Source organism: Rhineura floridana, chromosome 11, assembly GCF_030035675.1.
Source record: "Rhineura floridana isolate rRhiFlo1 chromosome 11, rRhiFlo1.hap2, whole genome shotgun sequence".
NCBI classification, from domain to species: Eukaryota; Metazoa; Chordata; class Lepidosauria; order Squamata; family Rhineuridae; genus Rhineura; species Rhineura floridana.
Window position 1 is genome coordinate 1,459,587 of NC_084490.1, and position 20,751 is coordinate 1,480,337.

General features: G+C 52.6%; 1 protein-coding gene across 4 annotated transcripts; it reads right to left on the reverse strand.

The window, feature by feature from the left end:
• Positions 1-1,425: 1,425 nt before the first annotated feature.
• On the reverse strand, positions 1,426-19,912 carry SLC12A9 (solute carrier family 12 member 9). 4 transcript variants are annotated; one of them, XM_061589140.1, is made up of 14 exons: positions 19,516-19,912; positions 16,466-16,724; positions 14,986-15,120; positions 14,098-14,229; positions 13,018-13,308; positions 11,235-11,342; positions 10,973-11,084; positions 9,752-9,909; positions 9,432-9,514; positions 8,870-8,994; positions 7,285-7,477; positions 5,510-5,684; positions 4,556-4,702; positions 1,426-3,818 (listed from the first exon to the last, which is right to left on the reverse strand). In XM_061589140.1, exons 2-14 carry the CDS (start codon positions 16,689-16,691, stop codon positions 2,914-2,916), a joined length of 2,790 nt encoding a protein of 929 aa, XP_061445124.1. In that variant the 5' UTR covers positions 16,692-16,724; positions 19,516-19,912; the 3' UTR covers positions 1,426-2,913. The 4 variants fall into 4 exon arrangements, with proteins under 4 accessions (XP_061445124.1, XP_061445122.1, XP_061445125.1 ...); XM_061589138.1 differs by lacking the exon at positions 19,516-19,912 and adding an exon at positions 19,048-19,284; XM_061589141.1 differs by lacking the exon at positions 19,516-19,912 and adding an exon at positions 18,962-19,024.
• Positions 19,913-20,751: the final 839 nt, after the last annotated feature.

The following is a 20,751-nucleotide window of genomic DNA, read 5'->3' on the forward strand; positions in this document are numbered from 1 at the left end:
AGCGTATCCACTTTCCCCGCTGCTCAGCTCAGCTGCAGGAAGGGCCAGAGTTTCCCTGTGCCAGAGCGGCCTCTGCTGCTCCCATCCTGTCAAAGGGCTCTTCAGCCTCCTTCCATTCCTGGTCGTCGCCGCTGCCAGATCCCCTGGGCACAGGAGCAGGCCCAGAACCTTCACCTGTAAACTGGAAAGATGTTTATGTGCACTTGTTCACGTTACACTAAACATAAGTGAATGCTGTTTGTGCACATGTACAAGTGTCCGTGTGAAAGTGTACACTCTTGTTGCAGCTCAGCTGTTGTGTACACAAGTATGCACACTGCACGCTAATTGAACAACGGTAATATAAGAGTGTACAGCTCAACTATTTGTGTACATAAGATTGTAGACTCACTGAACGTAACATGCAAACACCCCTCGGTGTGTTTTGTATACGTGTTGCCTTCCCAGGCCTCTTCCTGTGCCTTGGCACCTAGAACAAGAGCTGCCTGGAATACACAGGCCTCTTAAGAGCCAGGGTTGTGCAGTGGTTAGAACCCCAAATTCAAATCCTTACTCAGGCAAGAAGCGCTCTCTCTCTCTCCTGTCTCTGGCCACCGAACCCAGAGGTCAAGAACCTTTTATAAGCCAAGGACTGCATTCTGTTGTGGCCAGCCTTCCAGAGTGCCAGTGGTTGGGTGAGGCCAGAGGCAGAAGTGAGCACAGCTACAAATGTGAATTTTAGCTTTTGTACAATAGGCTGGTTTCTGCACACACATCTCTCCCTATCCCGGCCATCAAGGGGCATCAGACATGAGAGTTTGAGGACACTGAGCAGCCTGGCAAAAACACTCAAAGAGGGCAGGAAGGACTGGTGAAGAGTGGGTTGAAAAGAGTCCTGAGGGCCCCATTTGGCCCCCAGACCTGAGGTTCACCACTTCTGGCCTCACCCATCTCACAGAGTTATGTAGAAAAAATGGGGGGGAGGAGAACTACATCCACTGACTTCAGCTCCATAGGAATCTGTATTATACAGAGTCAGACCATTGGTCCATTCAGCTCAGTACACTGACTGGCATCAGCTTGTCAGGATTTCAGTCAGGGAGCAATCCCAGCCTTACCTCAGATGCTGCCAAGGACTGAACTGAGGGTCTATCGCTGAGCTACACTTCCCACCTAATCCCCCATTTGCCCTTCCTATCATTTCTCTCCCTTGGATGCAAACGTCACTATTTTCCGGGGCTACTGGTTCCTTCCGAAATGCCTAGGGGAGAGGAAATTCAAATTTGGCCCCCCAGGCCTGAAGCTCTCCTCAGGATCCACATTCGGATTTCTGGCACTTCTGAAGCGTCCAGTAGGCCAATTTCTTTTCCTGAATGGACAAACTCAAGTCAGTTGATGTTTTTTGTTAGGAGTCCCTCACACATAAAACCGCCATACACAACTGTCTGTCACTTCTTGCACTTTCAGTTTTATTGCACGCAGTCACTAAAAAGTAGAGATTACCCCCTTCTCCACCCCTCCGCAGACCTGTTAGTACCCAAAAGTATATCTGTAGCCCCCAAAAGGGGCTCTGCAGACACTCCGCCCTCCCTCCCTCCCAGTGGTTATCCACCTACAGAGAGGCACAGTAACAAATGAAAATGAAACATTTAAGTCGACTAGGAAATAATTAGTATAAGCACCTCCGGGGCAACAAGGGTGTTAAGTATTTGAGGAACAACCCTGTCTTGATTTAGGGACAATCCCCTTTTTAAAATAGCTTTTACTCTATGGTTAGCTGGGTTAATAGCCTGGGGAGATCGCCCCAGCCAGTGGGGCATGCACTGAATGCACCTCTCCCTCCACTCAACAGAATTCTATAGCCTTTCCCCAACCTAGTTTCCTCCAGATGTTCTGGACTAAAACTGCTGGCTGGGTTGATGAGAGCTGTACTCCAACTCACCCAGTGGTCACCTGGTTGGGGAAGGTGGGGAATGACTTTGAATGGGGGAATGGTCAAGCAAAACAGTATTGTCCATATTGGAGGTGGGGGGAGACGAAGGAGGCTTCCTAAAGGTCTGCTCGTGTTTGGGGACATTTCAAAGCTTTGACTGGGGAAGTTTCACCTTCAGCCTGGAGCGGCACCATCTCTAAAATGATGGCAGGTGACGCCTGCTGGCAGGCTGAGTTACTTCGCCCTTTAAGAGACCCCCTCCATGGACCCACCCCACCCCCATCACTGCATACAAAAGTAGGTGGAGCCTAGAAAGGTGTAAAGTACCGTCTGTGTTGGGAGTTTCAGAATCAAGGTATTGTGGGTGAACTGGGGGCTCAATCCACCTTTCATATTTTCCAATTTACAAACGAGGCGGCAGGGGGGTTGCCCTCAGCTTATACCTGAAAGGACAGTAAGAGGACATTCCTTTGCAAAACGTCCCTCCTCCTGCCTCGGTGATGGGGAGGGAACCACTTTCTTTTTCCCTGAGGAGGCTAGGAGGAAAAAAGAGTCCATGGCACCAGGACTTCCAGGTCAGAAGGGAGCTGATGCCTGACAAACTGGCCTGTGCGTTTCATGCAAATCCTGATGTGAGAAAATTGCCCTGTCCCACCAAACCTGGTGGCCCAAGGAATCCACTACATGTGGCTATGAAAGGCATTCCAAAACCATGGAAAACACCCATCTCCTTAAAAACATAGAAGAAACAGCCCCTGGCATTTCTCTGCACCCCCCCTTTCCCCCTCCAACTTGCCAAGCCTTCACTCACACTGACTCACAAAATTCATTCTGAATTTCCAGCGTCCTCCCCACACTTTTCCAATGGCCTCTCTCTAAAGCCACCAGCACAACAGTTCTCACCACTCACTTCTTCGCCACTCAAGAGTCAAGGCACCTTTTTTTAAAAAAAAAAAAAGCCATCTAGAATTTCCACGCCCCATCCACCTGTCCCAGGTCCCTCAGAGTTCTGTACAGGTGACGGGTGTCAGCCCATGGATGAGTAAAGTAGGCCCTAGGTCCGTGGTCAGGATTGCTAGCTGTTGCAGGTAGCGCTCGTACTGAGAGGTGTCTGCCGGTGGGCGGGGGAGGTAGAGGAACCGTACGGCCGTCTGGCCGCCTTGTTTCAAGAGCAAGTTGTTGACGGAGACCAAGTACTCGTCTGTCACCTGGAAGGTGGCAGCATTCAGGAAAGTCTCTCCTGACAATTTCTCGGTGTTGCAAGGACGAAAGTGAGGCGCATGGGCCTCAGAAGAGTCCCGAGACTCTGTGCCTGCGTGCTGGCGGCCGTGGAGGGCCACCACATGGTCCCAAGTAACAATCTTGATGGTGGCTTTGATCCTCAGTTTGGTCAGCAGCTCCCTCAACTTCTCCTCCTTGCTGACCCAGCCCACGTCCCCCGACTCCACACAGAGGAAGATGCGGAGCCGGGCGGCTTTCCAGGAGCTGACCATGGTGAGGATGCAGGCCATCTGGAGGAGGAAGAGGCTGCAGATGTCCACGTAGGTCGGCGCGTTCGGGCGCAAGAGGTTGAGAGGCCAGACGTCAATGTAGCGCCCTTCAAAGCGTCTCTTGGAAGACGAAGGCGACAGCAAGTCCTTCTCCAGAAGGTGGAAGTAACGGGCCAGGCACACGTTCTTATGCATCTTCACCGCGTCAGAGATGATGGCCACATACTCGGCAGGACTCAAGGCCTTCTGGCTCTCCACGTCTCTCACTGGCGGGAAGTGGGCTTGAAGAGCTGCCAGGTCCACCCCAAACTCATCATTCTCCCGGGCTTGGCTAAAGGCCGGGTCCTGCAGGAAATAATCCTCAGGGACGCAGCCGTCATAGAAACCGAGGACCAGCGTGTTGGGTTTCATCCCTCCTGGATAGACAAAGCGACACATGAGCAATGCTGAAGTCCAGCTCGTGGGAGGAAAAGCACCTCAAAGATGGAGTCAGAAAGAGAGAGAATAAAGGATAGTCTAGTAATGTCTACCCCTCCCCCCAGCCCCTTGTAGGGCACTGTGAAGTTTCCTCCCTTCCTCTCCTTCTGGTACATCCGGTAGAGACAGGAGGTTGCATGCTTTACAGAAGAACAGAGCTCTGCAGCTGGATCAAGCCCAAGAGGGCCCATCCGGTCCAACATATCTTGTTCTCACAGAGGCCAGCCAGGCGCCCTGACGGGAAGCCAGTGAACAGGGCCTGAGCAAACCAGGAGTCTCCCTACTTCTGATATCCAGCAGCTGGTATTCTGATATATATTGCCTCTGACACTGGTAATTGTGCATTTATTAAATTAAATGCCAATGGATAAGTTGGCACCCATCATGACATCTGGGACTGGTGCCCAATGACGTTTCCCTTGGGGTGATTTCGCTTTGATATGGGTGGGTGGGTGGCCACAGTCCCATGGAGGGAAGTTACACGCTTCCCCTGCAAAGCTTGCCTCAGCTCACTTGCTGGAGTCACGCAAAACTATTTGCTATGCAGGCCCTTTTCTGTGGTCCAGCAACCCTCCCATGAAGCCTGGATTGCGCAGGCACAGAAATGCTGTTGCGAGTGTCTTGTCCAGGGATTCCCTCTCTCCCCCCCCACCCCCGGGCCCCCTCCCTTTCTCACCCAAGCCAGTGATCCGCAGCAGGTGCTGAGTGCCTTGACGGACTGATGGTGACAGAGTCAAGTCCACAAACGCCTTGAGGTTCAGCTTGTCAACCAGGCTCAGCCAGAAGTTGTAGTGGGCTTGGACAGGGTCAGAGGGCATCGTGTCTGCAGCAGGAATCAAAAAAGGTGGCCAGGCAGTTAGCAACACACTCCTCTCTCTCACACACACACACACTTGTGGGGTGGGGTGGGGTAAATGTATAGAATCACAGAATAGTAAAGTTGGAAGGGGTCTATAAGGCCATCAAGTCCAACCCCCTGCTCAATGCAGGAATCCAAATCAAACCATTCCCGACAGATGGCTGTCCAGCTGCCTCTTGAAGAGGAAAGGATACTTAGCCAGTTAAAGACAATATGGAACAGTCCCAGGGCTCAAGAATTATTAGGGGGCAATATTGAGGTAGCGCTAAACAGGAACTGGCAATTCTGGAGCTTTTTCTTCCTTATACCAAAAGTCACACAGAACATGGAACCCCTCTGAGCACATGCAGATGGCTGTACCGACAAAGTCAGTATTTAGCCAATTACCAGGTTCCCAGGCTTCCGGGCTTCTTTTTAGAAGCAAAGTTCTGGGTCTACTAGGCAGAAGAAGAAGGGGATGATGGGAGCCAGATCTCCTTGGTCCTGCAGGCTCCAGTGTGGGGAACGTCTCTTGGATGGGTTGGCTCACTCTTGGGGTCAAACCGACTGCTGGAGTTAGGCAAAAAGGTTTCCACCAGGCCAGGTTAGAGAGTGCCTTTGGGAGGCCTTTGCGTTCTCCCCGGAGAGTCTCCTCCCTGCCTGTAGAGCAACAGGGGCCTGGATTGCGTGAGCTACACTAGCGCATGGGCGTTCCTTCTTTTTTGCAGGTTCAGAGAGGGCGAGGGGACCAGCTGTCTGCTCCTTCCCTTGCTGGCTCAAGCACCCTCTTACCAAGGTCTCCAATCTCCACATGGCCCAGCACAAACAGACCCCCTTTCTTGAGATGGTTGATGAACTTCATGAGCTGGGAACTGCCCCGGGGGTTGGCCACCATAAGGAGGATCTGCGGCCGCCAGAACTTGACGTGATCCTTCCGGATGTCAAGGAGAAGCAAATACTTCCGTACCTTTTCGAGGAAGAGAGAGGGAGAGAGAAAGCTCTTAAGACCAAAAAAAGGTTGTAGGGTTCAAGGCGGGCACACACACGAAGTGCCTCCTCCCAGAGGCAGCATAATCAAACTGAACCTCATTATGCAGCCTCACAGAATCATAGAATAGTAGAGTTGGGACCCATAAGGCCATCAAGTCCAGCCCCCTGCTCAATGCAGGAATCCAGATCAAAGCCTCGACCCCTCCCTTTCCACTCTTGTGTGGCCTAATATTCTAGACCATATCCCTTTAAGATGCCCAGCTGCCTTTTAAGCCCCGTCTGCGCTATGTATTTAAAACAGTATCATGCAACTTTAAACAATCTCAGCTTCCCCTGTAGAGTTCGTGAAAGGTGCCGAGAGTTGTTCAGTGACCTCCTCTCCTCCTCCTCCTCACAGAACAACAGTTCCAGCTAACAGGAGTGGTTTAACCATCAGTCCCTCTTCCCAGGGAACTGTAGGAATTGCAGCTCCGTGAGAGGAATAAGGGTCTCCCAAGAGCTCTCAGCAACCTTAATAAACTCTACACTTCCCAGGACTCTTTGACAGTTTAACGCGGCACAAGGGGCAGATTGGGCCCTCGCCGGCTCCAGCCCAACCTCGTCTAACAGTCCGACTAGGCAGGGCTGATCCAAGGCCTTTTGCTCTTGGAGGCAATGTTGCCTCCCTGGATTCCACGTACAAAACCCAGTCGGATGGACAGCTGAATCTTTCTTTCCACACTGGCCCCATGGCAGCAAGCTAGCTGGCGATGGGGGGTGGCACAGGCAGACTCCTTGCTAGTCTTCCTGCTGCCTATGGAAATGGATGGCCTTCAAGTCGGTCCTGACTTATGGCAACCCTACGAATAGGGTTTTCGTGGTATTCAGAGGGGGTTCACCATTGCCTTCCTCTGAGGCTGAGAGGCAGTGACTGGCCCAAGGTCACCCAGGGAGCTTCATGGCTGGGTGGGGATTCGAACACCGGTCTCCCAATTTGCCCTGCGGCTGGCGGACCCAAGAGCTGCTTTGTTTAACACAACACCTTGATCCAAGCAGCCCCTCTGCTCAGCCATGCTGGGTAGCTATGCCCCCCTCCCTAAAACACAAAGCCATCACTGAGTGCGTGGAACAGCTGCTTTGCATGCAGAAGGTCCCAAGTTCAATCCGCGACGGCATCTCCAGGCGAGTCTGGGAAGGACCAGAGCCTGAGACCCTGGAGAAGTGCTCCCAACCAGTGCAGACTATAGTTAGCTAGATGGGCCAACAGTCTGACTCTGAATAACGGTGCTTTTTACCTTCCCTTATCTTAAAGGCAGAGCACCTACTCTGCGTGCAGAGGCCTCATGTTCAATCCCCACTGGCACCTCAGAGTTAAAAACAAACAGACTCAGGAAAAGGCGATGGGGAAAACCTTCCTCTGCCCAAGTTGCTGGAGAGATGATGCCTGTTAGAGCGGAGTGCACCCTTCTGGGCTAGAAGGGCCAGGGCCCTCCCTTCGCTCTGTCCAACCTAGACATGACATGCGCCACAACAACTTAGTATATTCCTCAAGGAGCCCTCTTTATGAAGGTCTTTGCCCCCCACAAGCGCAGGCGTACCTGGTGAAAGATGAGAGCCTGGCTGATGTAGCCCCAAGAGGACGCTGCGGAGCGCAGGTGGATGAACCCCAGGAGCAACAGCATGAGCCCAAGGCTGCCGGAGGCGCCGGCGGGACTGATGAGGAACATCATCACCAGGCAGGAGATGATCCCTAAGAAGCAGGTATGCCACGAAAAGACCTGGAAGGTGGGGCTGGTGGGGAGGTGGGAGAGACAAGAGGGTGTAGACCATTTCACAGTGCACCATTTTACACCATGGAGGGCAGCCCTCAGGCCCAGGGGCCAAACGCAATCTCCCAGATCATAGAATCATAGAACAGAGAGGAGAATCAGAGGAGACATGACAGAAGTGTATAAAATTATGCATGGCACTGAGAAAGTGGATAGAGAAAAGTTTTTCTCCCTCATAATACTAGAACTCGTGGACATTCAAAGAAGCTGAATATTGGAAGATTCAGGACAGACAAAAGGAAGTACTTCTTTACTCAGCGCACAGTTAAACTATGGAATTTGCTCCCACAAGATGCAGTAATGGCCGCCAGCTTGGATGGCTTTAAAAGAAGATTAGACAAATTCATGGAGGACAGGGCTATCAATGGCTACTAGCCATGATGACTGCTCTGCCAGCCTAGTCAGAGGCGACATGCTTCTGAAAACCAGTTGCCGGAAGCCTCAGGAGGGGAGAGTGTTCTTGCACTCGGGTCCTGCTTGCGGGCTTCCCCCAGGCACCTGGTTGGCCACTGTGAGAACAGGATGCTGGACTAGATGGGCCGCTGGCTTGATCCAGCAGGCTCTTCTTATGTTCTTATGAATAGTAGAGTTGGATGGGGCCTATAAGGCCATCAAGTCCAACCCCCTGCTCAATGCAGGTATCCAAATCAAAGTATTCCCGAAAGATGGCTGTCCAGCTGCCCCTTGAATGCCTCCAATGTTGGAGAGCCCACTACCTTTCTAGGTAATTGCTTCCATTGTCGTCTGGCTCTAACAGTTAGGAAGTTTTTCCTGATGTCCAGTCGAAATCTGGCTTCCTGCAACTTGAGCCCATTATTCCGTGTCCTGCACTCTGGGACGACTGAGAAGAGATCCCGGCCCTCCTCTGTGTGACAACCTTTCATTTTAATATGGCCCTCTCTCCAGGCCACACCCCTTCCTCAGCCACACCCTCTTTCCAGCCTTGCTGTGCACCCTCCTTGAGTGTTTGAGCCTTGCTAGGATGTGTCCTAGAACCCTAATCTTGCCTCTTGCCTGTCTGGATGGAGGACAGAGAGGGGTGAGCGAGTGTGTGTAGAAACGAGCCTACTGCAGAAAGGCTAAAATTCACATTCATTGCTCCACCCACTTTTGCCTCTGGCCCCGCCCACCGCTGGCTAGTGGCCCCCCAGAACATTCTGTGGCCCTCAGGCTGAAACAGGCTTCCTAGCCCAGGTCTCCAGTGCAGCTTCAAAACCGTGTAACCTTCCCAACGAGTGCCAAGCTAGTTCACCTGGCGCCTCATCTCCCCTCTTGACCTCCCTTTCAAAAGCAGCCCGGCTCTCCCACCCCACCCTGCCCTGTGTTCCAACACTCTCATGGGGGCATTACCCACCGGAAATTCGGAGCAGAGGCCCACTCCAGAGCCAAGCACGCCAGGTCCACCGCAGCGTAAGCCACGAGGTAGAAGACGGTAACGATGCCGGCAATGGTGTTGAGCTTTCCGACAAACAGGACCAGCTGGGGAGGAACGGTGGGGAGAAGGGGGTCAGGAGAGCAGAGGAATCAAGGCTCCCGTTGGGGGTAGAGAGTCACCCACATTTTGGGGCACGGAACCAAAGGGCAGGATAAAAATAGTTATAAACCAGCCCCCCTCCAACCCGGGCCCTCCAGAAGTTTTGGACTACAACCCCCAGCAGCCCCCTGCTGGGAGTTGTAGTCCAAAACATCTGGAGGGCCCCGGGTTGGAGGGGGGCTGGTTTATATATTTGAAACCTTCCAAGTGTCTCAGCCACCTTGCTCTGTCAAATCTCTGAACAAATGCAACTAGGGCCATTCCTGCCCTCAACATCCAGGTATGGGTTCCATGCCCTCCTTTTAATTTTTATGGGGCAGCTCTGGGACTTTGCTGAAAGGTGCAGGGAGGGCAGAGGGGGGAGAAGAAGAGGTGAAGATACCTGCACGAGGGCCCAGGTGTACAGCACAGCCACCCACGGGTTGCCCCCTTTGGAGACGATTTTCGCCGGAGCCAGGACAATTCCTGCCGGGAAAAGAAACCAGAGCTGTCCACGGGTGGGATTTGTGGATAGGGACTTGGAAAGGCGAGGTGAGGAACATCACCCCCCCTCCCAGCTCTTCCTGGCCTCCAACTCCCAACAGCTGCAGCAACCAGCATGAGCAGTGGTTAGGGGTGATGATGAAAGCTGTAGTCCAGCAACAACCAGGTGGTGGCAGCGGCGGCGGTCTTCCCACTCGGGGAGGAGTGACTGGGCCTCACCAAACAAGTCGTCCTTTGCCAGGGCGTGGAGGATCCGCGAAGCGCCAATGAGGTTGCTCATTGATGCCGAGAGCGACGCAGAGTAGATGCCAACCAGCACGAAGGGAGGCCAGACGTTGATAGCGCGGAAGAAGCCGTAGTCGCCTTTCAGCAGCGCCCTGCAGGGTGGGCAAATGCATAAGAATGAAAGGACAGCGCTGAAGCAACTGGATCGGGCCAGCGGCCATCCAAATGCCTCAGTGGGACTCAAGAGCGACAGCAGTTACCAGCAACTGGTGCTCAGAAGCATACTGTCTCTAACAGTGGAGGTAGCACATAGCTAACCTATGGAATTAGTTTATGCACAGGAGGCAGTGATGGTCACCAACTGGAGTCCTTCAAGAGGCAGCTGGACAGCCACCTGTCAAGTATGCTTTAATTTGAATTTCTGCAATGAGCAGTGGGTTGGACAGGATGGCCTCATAGGCCCCTCCCAACTCTACGATTCTAGGATTCTATGGCTTTAAAAGAGGATTAGACAAATTCATGGAGATGGAGAAGGTTGCCAATGGCTACTAGCCATGATGGCTATGCTCTGCCTCCACAGCTGAAGGCAGCGTGCTTCTGAATACCAGTTGCTAAAAACAGCAGGAGGGGAGAGCGCTCTTGCACTCAGGTCCTGCTTTTGGGCTTGGGGGCATCTGGTTGGCCACTGTGAGAAGAAGAGGCTGGACTAGATGGCCCCCTTGTGGCCTCAACCAGCAGGCTCTTATCTTCGTAGAACATAACCATCAGCTTCAGTAACCACTGGTAGCTTTACACATTATTATTATTATTATTATTATTATTATTATTATTATTATTATTATTATTATTATTATTATATCCTGCTCTAAAGGATCCCAGGGTCACAAACACATCAATAATGGTGCCCTAGACTCCTTTGGGAGGAAGGGCAGATATAAATTTAATAAACAAACAAATAACTGTACTTGAACTCCTTGGAGGAAAGGCGGGATAAGAATGTACTCGCTAACTAAATCTTGCTCTTCACATCAGATCCCCACCGGCAGGGCCTCCAAGCGGGACACGGTTTACCTTGCCAGAATTGCTTGCAACCATATAGTGTAAAACGAGCATTCTCACATGTATGTTCTAGAGAGCTTTTGTGTGGCAGAGCCTCCGGTGTGGCCCTGCACTCTGGCCTGAATTAAAAACCAAAAGTAAAACCCTGCCACTCACCTCTCACAGGTAAAGCTGGTCATAAAGAAGAGGAGGAAATAGATCACGAAAGTGTAGACCACGGCAATGATGGTCCCCTTTGGGATGGAGCTGCTGGCGTTTTTGAGCTCCCCTTTTAAAAAGAGAGGAGGAAACAGCTGTTGCTTTAGACTCTCCCCACAGAAGAGGCACAGTGTCCCAAACACACAGTACCTCCCCCCCCAAAAGGAGCACCCCACACCCTCTTGCTGTGGCTGACAAACCCACGCTCCCAAAACCTCACCTGACATGTTGGATCCTGCCATGATGCCTGTACAGCCGTTGAACATGACCGCAAAGACAGTAGCAAAGGACATCATGTTGTTGGTGGTGTAATCGCGAGAGTACATGGCTGTGAAGGCGATCAAGAGCAGGGAGAGACAGAGAGGGAGTGAGGGAATGCGCTGCAGTGACATCTGGGCCAAGCGGACGAGGGTGCTACTGACTCCCAAGGCTACACAAGACCTCTTCACCACCAGCTGTATAATTGCCTTTGCCAGCCTGGTTCCTACCCCAGATGTTTTGGCCCAGACTTTGGGTCCTCAGATGTTGCTTGACTACAATTCCCATCATTCCTGACCACTGGGTCAATGGGAGGTTGGGAAACACTAATTTGGACTACAACTCTGATCAGCCCCAGCCAGCTACGTTATGTAGCCCAAGACATCTGAAGGGCACCAGGTTGGCAATGCCTCCTCTATACTGTAGTTTCCCAATCCTGCCATTGCCACCTGCCCCTTCGCTGCTCTTTTCAGCTCACACCCTCTCAGGATTGTTGACAATTACACCCCACACTTCCACCCCACAGAAGTGGGGGGGGGACATTCAGAACATGTGTACAACCGAAGCAGAGCTGCATTATCCAAAGAGAGACTACGTGGATGGCTGCCTAGTGTCACCCCCTCTACCTTCATTTTCCTACCACTTCATCCTCTCGTGGCAAAAGTCAGGATTGCCAACCCTTTCATCCAAAGCACTCCTAACAGCAGAGCCAAGTGACGGCACTGCCAACGTGAGAGTTTAAAACCCAAACAAAACTGCACAATGCATTTCAGTGTACTCCCGGGTGGTTCAGTCAACTTCAGTGCACTCCCACCCAGCGGCGTCACTAGTGGGAGTGCGGGGTGGGGTGGGTGCGGACCTCCGGCACGCGCCCTCCCAGGTGCATGGACGGGGATGCGCACACACACACTCACCACACGCTCCTGGCTGGTGGTGGAAGGCCCGTCCAGGCTTCACCGCCAGCAAGCAGGCGCCTGCTGTCGGTCTCACCCACCCGCCTCTGAGGAGGAGTTGGCTTTGCCGACCCGGAGCGCTTCTCGGCTCCTTTGCAGGCCAATGGCGCGGGGCGGGGTGGCTCTGGGTGTCACCCCCCTCAGAGTGTCATCCGGGTGCGGTCCGCACCCTCCGCACCCCGGTAGTGACGCCCCTGCTCCCACCAAAACTCCAGGGCTGAATTTTTAATGCACAGGAGGGCAGCTGTGTTTATAATTGTACAATTAAAAATGTAAATATTTCCTTGAATTTTTTATCATTTCATTGTATGTTGTTTGGGGGCTTTTGATGAAAGGCAATATATAAACCTTTAAAATAAATACATAAATACAGAGAGCTTTGGCTATGGGGCGGTATATGAATGTAATAAATAAATAAATTTGTTGAGGGGGTGGGAGAAGAAAGGTGTTGTGTGCCTGTTCAAACAACTGCAACTGTAAGGAAGTGTTGTTTTCAAAGGAGAAGCTAGGACACTATTTCATGCCACAAGCACCATCTCAGGACATTCCCCCTCAACAATTCTATTAAATAATAATCCCGTTTTGAACAGGAATACTGATATACATATTTTTAGGACTCACCCCATTCTTGTAACTGTAATTGCTTTTAAACTATTTTTAATATTGTATGGTTAAATTGCTGTAATCTGCCCTGCGACCTCACTGCAAAGGGCAGCTTGAGAAATGTTATTAGTTACTACTGCCACCATCACCACCGCCACTACTGCTACTGCATTCTGGCCCCCTCTTTACCATACATGTTGTCCCTGAGGGTGGAGACGTTGAACCCGGTGAAGAAAGAGTTGAAGCTTTGATTGCTGTCCCGGGAGACCATGATCTCCCGGGGCGAGACAGCGAAGAAGCTGGCGAAGATGGTGACGAGGACAAGGTTGACCACCAGGAAGATGAAGAAGGCTGCTCTGGAGTAGATCTGGGCACCCACAAGGCACACCAGGAGGCAGAGGAAAAGGATGAGGGAGCCATAGAGGAAGCTGTACAGGTAGCCCTGCGGGAGGGCCTTTGCCCCAGGAGGATCCGACCCATCTAGAGGTGGAAGGGGGGGGGAAGGAGGAGGTTAGGAAGCCGGATCTTCAAAGCTAAGCCCTCTCCCCTCCTCGGCCAGACCCGACACACCAGGGTCCCCCTCCCGGGAACACACACTCTTAATCCAAATGCTGGGGACCCAAATGCCGGAAGGAGCTCACCTGCCGCCATCCTGCCATATGATTTTATCCAAACGGACAGTGTCCAAGTGTCGACACTGACTGCCATCAGCTCTCCAGGGTTTTGGACCAGGAGCCGTTCCCAGCCCCACCTGAAGATGCTGTTGGGATTGAACTTGGGACCTGCTGCAGGCAATGATGACAGAAATATCATGTGCCACTGAGCTCCAGACCTTTCCCCAAAGAACCCTCTTTAGGAGAGGTGTGCGAGGAGAGGCATCTGCAAAGGAGAGGGCCTTTTCTGTTGTGGCCCCCTAGCTTTTTAAATGCCAAGGGAAGACCTTCCAATTTGCCCAGTGTGCACTTTAGATAATAGGTTTTATTGTTGTTGTTGTATTTAATTATGCATTTAACTCCTGGGTTTTTTAAAATGTTGCCGTACTTTGCTATGTGCATTTGTCAGCTTTAAATCATACTTCTATGCTGTGTGAATTTTATTTGCACTTTCGTGCACCTCCCTGGAACCTTTTGACAGAGGGCTGCTAAGAAATATTTTTAAATAAATTAACAAACAAGCCCCCCTAATTCCCTCCCAGGTGACACAGGGAGTCCTTGCCACTCTCTAGTTCACTCCCCGGCTGCTTCCCCTCCTTTGGCCCCCAAAACCCACCTGCTCCAAAGACATCCAAAATGGCTTCTACCAGCCCAAGAATGTAGACGCCACAAGCGCAGACGTTGGCCAAATAGAACATGAGCCCGATGCTCCCACCAAATTCGGGCCCCAGAGTTCGGCTGATCATGACTGAAGGGGCAGGGAGGTGTCAGTTAAGGCAAGGTTTGGAAGGGAAAAGAGGAAAGCTGAAAACCCTCCCTGCAAACTCACGGAGGATGAGAATAGCCACAAATGGAACCTCCACATCCAGTGGAAGTCTAACTCAAATTATCAGGCATGGAACATCCACTGCGGAGGGCTATGTCCATCGTGTCACAGCCTCCCTGCAGGGCACCTGAATGGCCACTGATCGACTGAAGAATTACAGGGGGGTTCAGCCTGAGCCCCCTGCCCACCCCCACCCCAGATCGCAGTTCCAACCACGAGCAGCATCAACTTTGGCCTGCGACTCACATCCTCCAGCCCCTGACCCCAGATGCACTGCGACTGCTCAGTGAGGAGGGAAAGGCACTTTGCACAATCTCAGGGACACTCAGATGCTTGCTGCATCCAATTTAGTGTCCTCTAGTCTGCGAGAGCTTTTTCTGCCATAAAAAAATTCTGTTAGGCTTTCACATTCCATCACAAGGCTCCTTGCTGGTTTCACTGGATCCAGTTTCCCTTGAGTCAGATGGACCCAGAGTCTTGAACCCCTGAACCCTACCCCCCATTCTTAAGTCCAGCCTACTTAGCCATATTCTTTGTCCCAGTGGCCCAATTCTCAACCCCTCCCCCCCTTACCCTAAGCCCCAAACCCCATTTATCAGTTTTGCTTCCATTCTCTTTGGCTCTCTTCTCCCATTCAAGACCTCCAAAATTCAGCAAATGGCCCCCCAAAAAGGATACAGTAAGCTCCGCCTGCCTGGACCGCCCCATTGGTGGAGATGGCGCAGACGGACAGGACGGTCAGCGAGATGATGAGATAGGCAACAACCAGCATAAGGAGAGACTGCAGGAAGCCTGCATGACCTATGACAAACCCTGTGTGGAGATGGAAATCAAGGGACGGGTCAGGGCTGCAAGCTGGATTTGTTTTGTAGGGAGAGGTGCAAGGAAGGAGGAAGAGCTTTGGATTGCTCCCTCCTGCTTTGAAACCTGAATTCCCAACTTTGCAAGACAGTTAAGCACCTTTATGAGCTAACCTTTGCAAAACCTAAGCTGCTGGAGCAAACCAAATTCCCCACAGGAACATAATTTCTTGGCTTTTGAAGGTCAACAGCTAAGCAGCTTTGCAAAAAAAAAAACCAATATGCCAGAGCAAAGCTAACTTCCCTGCGAGGGCCATAACTTCTTCATACATCAAAGTGTACTTTGCTAAACCCAAGCTGCTCGATAGTTCCAGTCTAAGTCTTGCAAGCAGACCTTATTTCCTAAGCAGAAGAGGCACACATTGAACTTTGCAGAGAAAGACAATTAACGTTTAAAGTTCCTGGCTCAGGAGTGAAAAGGGAAGTAGAGGGAGGAGATTCCATATCCTTCACTCACATACTATTTTTCTTCTTAATCCCCCCCCCCACACAGCCCCCACTTTATATGCAAAGTTTAAAGACTTGGAAATGCCACCGTCATGTATTGTTCAGGTCTTAGAATTTTACTTAAAGGAGATCTTAAGGTGAATTCAGACAAACAGCCACGGCTGTGATTGACAGCCATGCCCTCTGACACCTCACCATCAAACAGTGTCAGCTGCAGCAGGCCTTGGTCTTTACCCCCTTGCTCCCCCATGTGCAGACACAGAGGTCCGACCAATAGCCTTCCCCTCTCCTTTTTCTATCTACCTCAATGAGGAGTGCTGGAAAACTCAAAAGCTTGCACACTGCTCTGTGGCATTCTGGTTGGCCGGCCTAAAAAAGGAATTGCCTCCATGCGGGTTTTGCTTATGGGCCAACACAGCCACCTTTATGTTTCTGCATCGTCCTACAGTCTGAAGCAATGCAAGATTATTAGCGACATGCTCGGCTGTTGGGATCCTGCTGCGCTTGTGCAAATAGTCTCCACTCAGCCGATTCCCCATCTCAGCTGCTGCTGTTTGTCTGAACCCATCCACATGCAGCCTGGAGGCGCCAATGTCAGTGGGGCAGCAGAATCCGCTCCGGGTTTCAGTCCAAATTTTCACACCTTGGACAGCTCCTTGAAAGTCCGGACTAAAAGCCGGAGTAGATTCAGTGCCCCACTGACACTGGAACTGGTGAGCTTCTGCCTCTCATGTGCCTGTTGCATGCATATCCCTGGGCCGGGCCAGGGCAGGGAATTGCCAAACGAGGAATGCCTTCACGTTCAGGCATGACGACCTCCTTGGCACATCCTGACTCCAGAGCCCACTCACCAACACGCATGAAGACCACAATGCTGAACATGGAGAGAACTGTGGGCACAATGACTCCAAAGAAAGTGGAGAGCTGCCGGGCAGGATCGGGGTGAGGGCCCCCTGAGGCCGACCCCACCACCCCCACCACCAGGGGTGCCTCTTCCTGGGTGCTCCCTGGCATCTCTCCTTCCCCTGACACCCGGAAGAGCCGGTAACTGAGCAGAGGGGAGCTCTCGGTAGACATGGCCTGCAGGAAGCGTTGTGGTCCCCAGTTTATCTAGGGGGGAAACAAGAAGGATGGGGAAGGAGGAGAGAGAGAGAGAAAACATGTTAGCTGTGAGAGATGGAACTGTCAGCCCCAGTTAAACATAAAAAAATAATCAGGGCCTGCCGGATCAGGCCAACAGGGGCCCACTTGGTCCAGCGTATCCTGTTCTCACAGTGGCCAACCAGTTGCCCCAAAGGGAAGAAGCCCGCAAGCAAGACTGGAGTGCAAGAGCAATTCTTCCCCTCCTGCCATTTTCAGCAACTGCTATTCACGAGCATGCTGCCTTGTCTGACTGTGGAGGCAGAGCACAGCCATCATGGCTAGTAGCCTTTTATTGCCTTATCTTCCAATGGGCTCCTTCCAGGAGGAAGGACAGGATACAAATTTAATTAATAAATAAATAATCTTCTTTGAAAGCTGTTCAAGTTGGGGGCCATCACTGCCTCCTGTGGGAGCGAATTCCACAGTTTAACTATGCGCTGTCTGTGGGAAGAACTTCCTTTCGTCTGTCCTGAAATTTCCAACATTCAGCTTCATTGGATGTCCAGGAGTTCTTGTGTTATGAGAGAGGAAGAAACACTTTTCTCCATGTACCATGCATGATTTTATACATTTCTATCTGGACACCTCTTACTCCCCACCTTTTCTCTAAACTAAAAAGCCCCCAATGCTGCAACCCTTCCTCGCAGGGGACTTGCTCCATCCCCTTGATCATTCCACTTGAGCCAGTTGGAGACCGGACCCCCTGCCCCACACTTCACCTATGCCACCTAAGCTGTTATTGAGCTCAGCAGTGGGGGCAAATCTGGGGTGTGGCTCCAGCTGACCCAGCACATACCATTATGCGTCAGACTCTGCCCCCCTCATCCCTGTGGCTGTGGAGAGCAAGAGAAGACCCTCTTTCTTCCTGGGGGAGAATCCCATGCCAAGGTCAGGAAAGGACCCATCCTTACAGGTGCCTGCGGACACAGCTTTGCACACCACGGGCGTGGGATGGAGACGGGCAAGCAAGGAAGGCCATGTTTTAGAAAAGGGCCTCCTCCTCTGCGGACCCAGCAAGCTTCAAGGCAGGACCCCGAGGTTCTCAAAGAAAGTAGCCAGCACCGGCAGCTGCCTTGTACCGAGTCAGACCACTGGTCCACCCAGCTCAATACTGCCTGCACTGACTGGCAGCAGCTCTCTGGGTTTCAGGCCAGGGACTTCCCCGTTCCTTCTTGGAGATGTCAGTGGGGAAGCTGGGATCTTTTACATGCAAGGCAAGGGCTCTTCCGCTGCACTATGGCCCTTCCCCCAAAATAAGGTGGGACAGATGCTAGAAGAGGAAGGGGGCAGGGGGGCATGGAGCCAGGATTACTGGGCTCCTAAGCAAGGGAGAGAGGCGTCCAGTCAGAAGGTCATTCCTCACAAGGGGTGTGCCTGGGCTCCGTGGCTGCCTGGGAGCCAATCCCCACTGACATGGAAGTTTGCCCTCCTCCTGAATCCCACATAAGCGAGTCACCAGTGGCCATTCAGCAGTCGGGAGGGCACTTGGCATATGCTCAGAGGCACCTGCGTCTTTATTGTTTTGCAACCCACAACTGAGACAGCATGAATTAAGCCTGGTGGGTTGAAATGGAGAGGTGGGTGTGAGAGAAGTTTGACTACCTAGGAAAGAGGCATCCAGGGGAGGGCACGGGGCCTCCTCCCATAAGTCACAATTTTCTACAGATCCTCTGTTTAACAGGAAGAAAGGCATCTTCGAGGATCAACCAACTCCTAATATTTAATAATTTGTGGGGGGGGGATAGTGACAAAGGGGAATTATTTGTCCACCCCCCAAAAAAAGATGTGCATCCCCCTCCTGAAATATTAACTGCCAAGAAGCATCCCTGACTCTAGATCAGGAAAGCACCATGGAAGGGTGAGGAGAGTTGTATCTCCCTCAACTATCCCCCCCCATTGACTGGCGTTAAAGCCCCCCCCGGGCCACTGGCTGAGCAAGCACCGGGGCGGGGAGGAGGAGGGCGTCATGAGAGCGGGTGCTTCCAGTTCAGCAAAGGGGCGAGCCGGGGTGGGGTGCGGCAGGGGTGATATTGCTGTTGGGGGGGGGGAGCCTCACAATGCCCAGTGAGCAGAAATCGCTTCCTCCACCCAAAGGCCCCAGGAGTCCCCCCCCGAGTCCTGCTCCTCCTGCGCCCCCCCACCTGGAGGCTCTTCCGCCGAGAGAACCCAGGTGTCCCGGCGTCCCCCCACCGCGGGCTTCCAACCTTCCGGCGCGCAAGCCAAGCCTCCCGCCCCGGAGGGACCCAGGCGTCCTGGGGCCCCGAGCACAGTCCGCAGCGGCGTCACTCACGGGGCTGCAGGCGGCCCGGCTCATTGGCTCTTCATGTGACCGGCCCCGCTCGCTCGCCCGCCTCCGGGATGTGACTTCAGCAGCAGCGAGCGTGAGCTCAGATCCTGCCGGGCCGGCCGGCAGGAGCAGCCTCGGCGAGCCGGGGAGGAGGCGCCGGCCTGCGGCTCCCACAGGAGGCTTCTGCAGGCGGCCGACCGACGGGCGGGCGCTCCACCCCTAAAAGAGCCCGGGCGGCAGGAAGGCGTGACACGCGTCGGCCCTCCGCACCACGCCTCATCTCCACGACGCCCCCGCCTCGCCACCTGCCGCCTCCCCCCCGCCCTCCTTTCCCAACCAGGCGCTCAAAGGCCCCGGGGGGAGCCTCGCTCAGACGTTGCGGGGTTTTTTTCTGCAGCGGGGGGAGGGCGGCGGTGGTCAAGGGGTGCCCCGACCCATCCTAGCCCTGCTCGCAGCCCCACTTTTGCCTACCTGGGTCGAAGAGGAAAAGGCCGGGGCCCCCTCCGGGCCTCCAAGACGACCGGGAGGAGGAAACTGTCCCGTGTGTGTATGTGTGTGCACAACAACGGGCTTTATTGCAAGGTCAAAGGCAGACACGCGTGGGGTTGTCGGGCAGGGCTGCGCCTTTCTGCTCCCTCGCTGCGCCCCGTGAGCTGGAGACCCAGGGCGCTTCCTAACAGTTATCTGGCGGGGCCATCAGGGAGAGATTTGATTTTTCAACTGAGGAGGAGGGGGTTCCCTCCCAGGCTGGCTCTGCTGCGCCAGCACAGGGTACCGGGGCTCCAGGACCCGCACGAGGTTTGCCTCTTCCAAACGGGCCTTTCGCTTCGCTCGCCGAAGTTGCGCCGTTTGTCAACATTCTATCGCCGGCCCTCCAGATGTTGCTGAGCTGCAACGTCCCCGGGCCTGTGGCCGGGGTTGCTGGGGCTGATGGGAGTTGTAGTTCAGCACCATCTGGAGGGTTCCCCCGACCTGAGTTCGTCACAGCAGCTGAGCCTTTGCCAATGAGAAGAAACGTCTGAACGTGGGATTTTTAAGAAATGCGCGTTCCTCGCACCCTGAGCCACCTAAACCAGCCTTTCCCCCAATCTGCCCTCCTAGAGCAGCTTCAGACTGCAGCTGCTGTCAGCCTGTCTCCTGCCAACACAGCTGTTCTGTAGTCTAAAACTCCTGGAGGGTACCAGGTTGGGGAACGGCCTTCCCCACACGACCTCAAATTTACCAGTCAAATTCTAAAACTCTTTGGGGAAGGTGTGTGTGGGGGGGATTTGCAGTGGTACCCAAGAATATGAATTTATTTTTGAAAATACTGTATAACAATTTTATAGTACAAAAAGTATGTGTATATATGTGAGAAGAAAGAGAAAAAGAAGATAAGTAAAGGATATAAGAAGATGTAAAAAAAGTTATCAAGAGCACACAGTTCATTTAAAAGAGGACTTTACATTCTCAAGTGTTGCATCTTCCATGTAAAAAAAATCAGTTATAAACATTGTATATCTTTAAATCTACAAGGCTATAAAAGTGTCAAAAGGTTATCCCAAAACATCTTTCCAGGAATGTGCCTTTATTAATCTTATCTGTGTATGTGCACACATACATTTGGGATGAGCACGCAAACAAACCTCCCTTGGAAGCGAGAGGCATCCAGCGTTTTATCTTGTCTCTCTGCCCGCGAACAAAAGGTTGCGTGAAGCAATTTCTGAG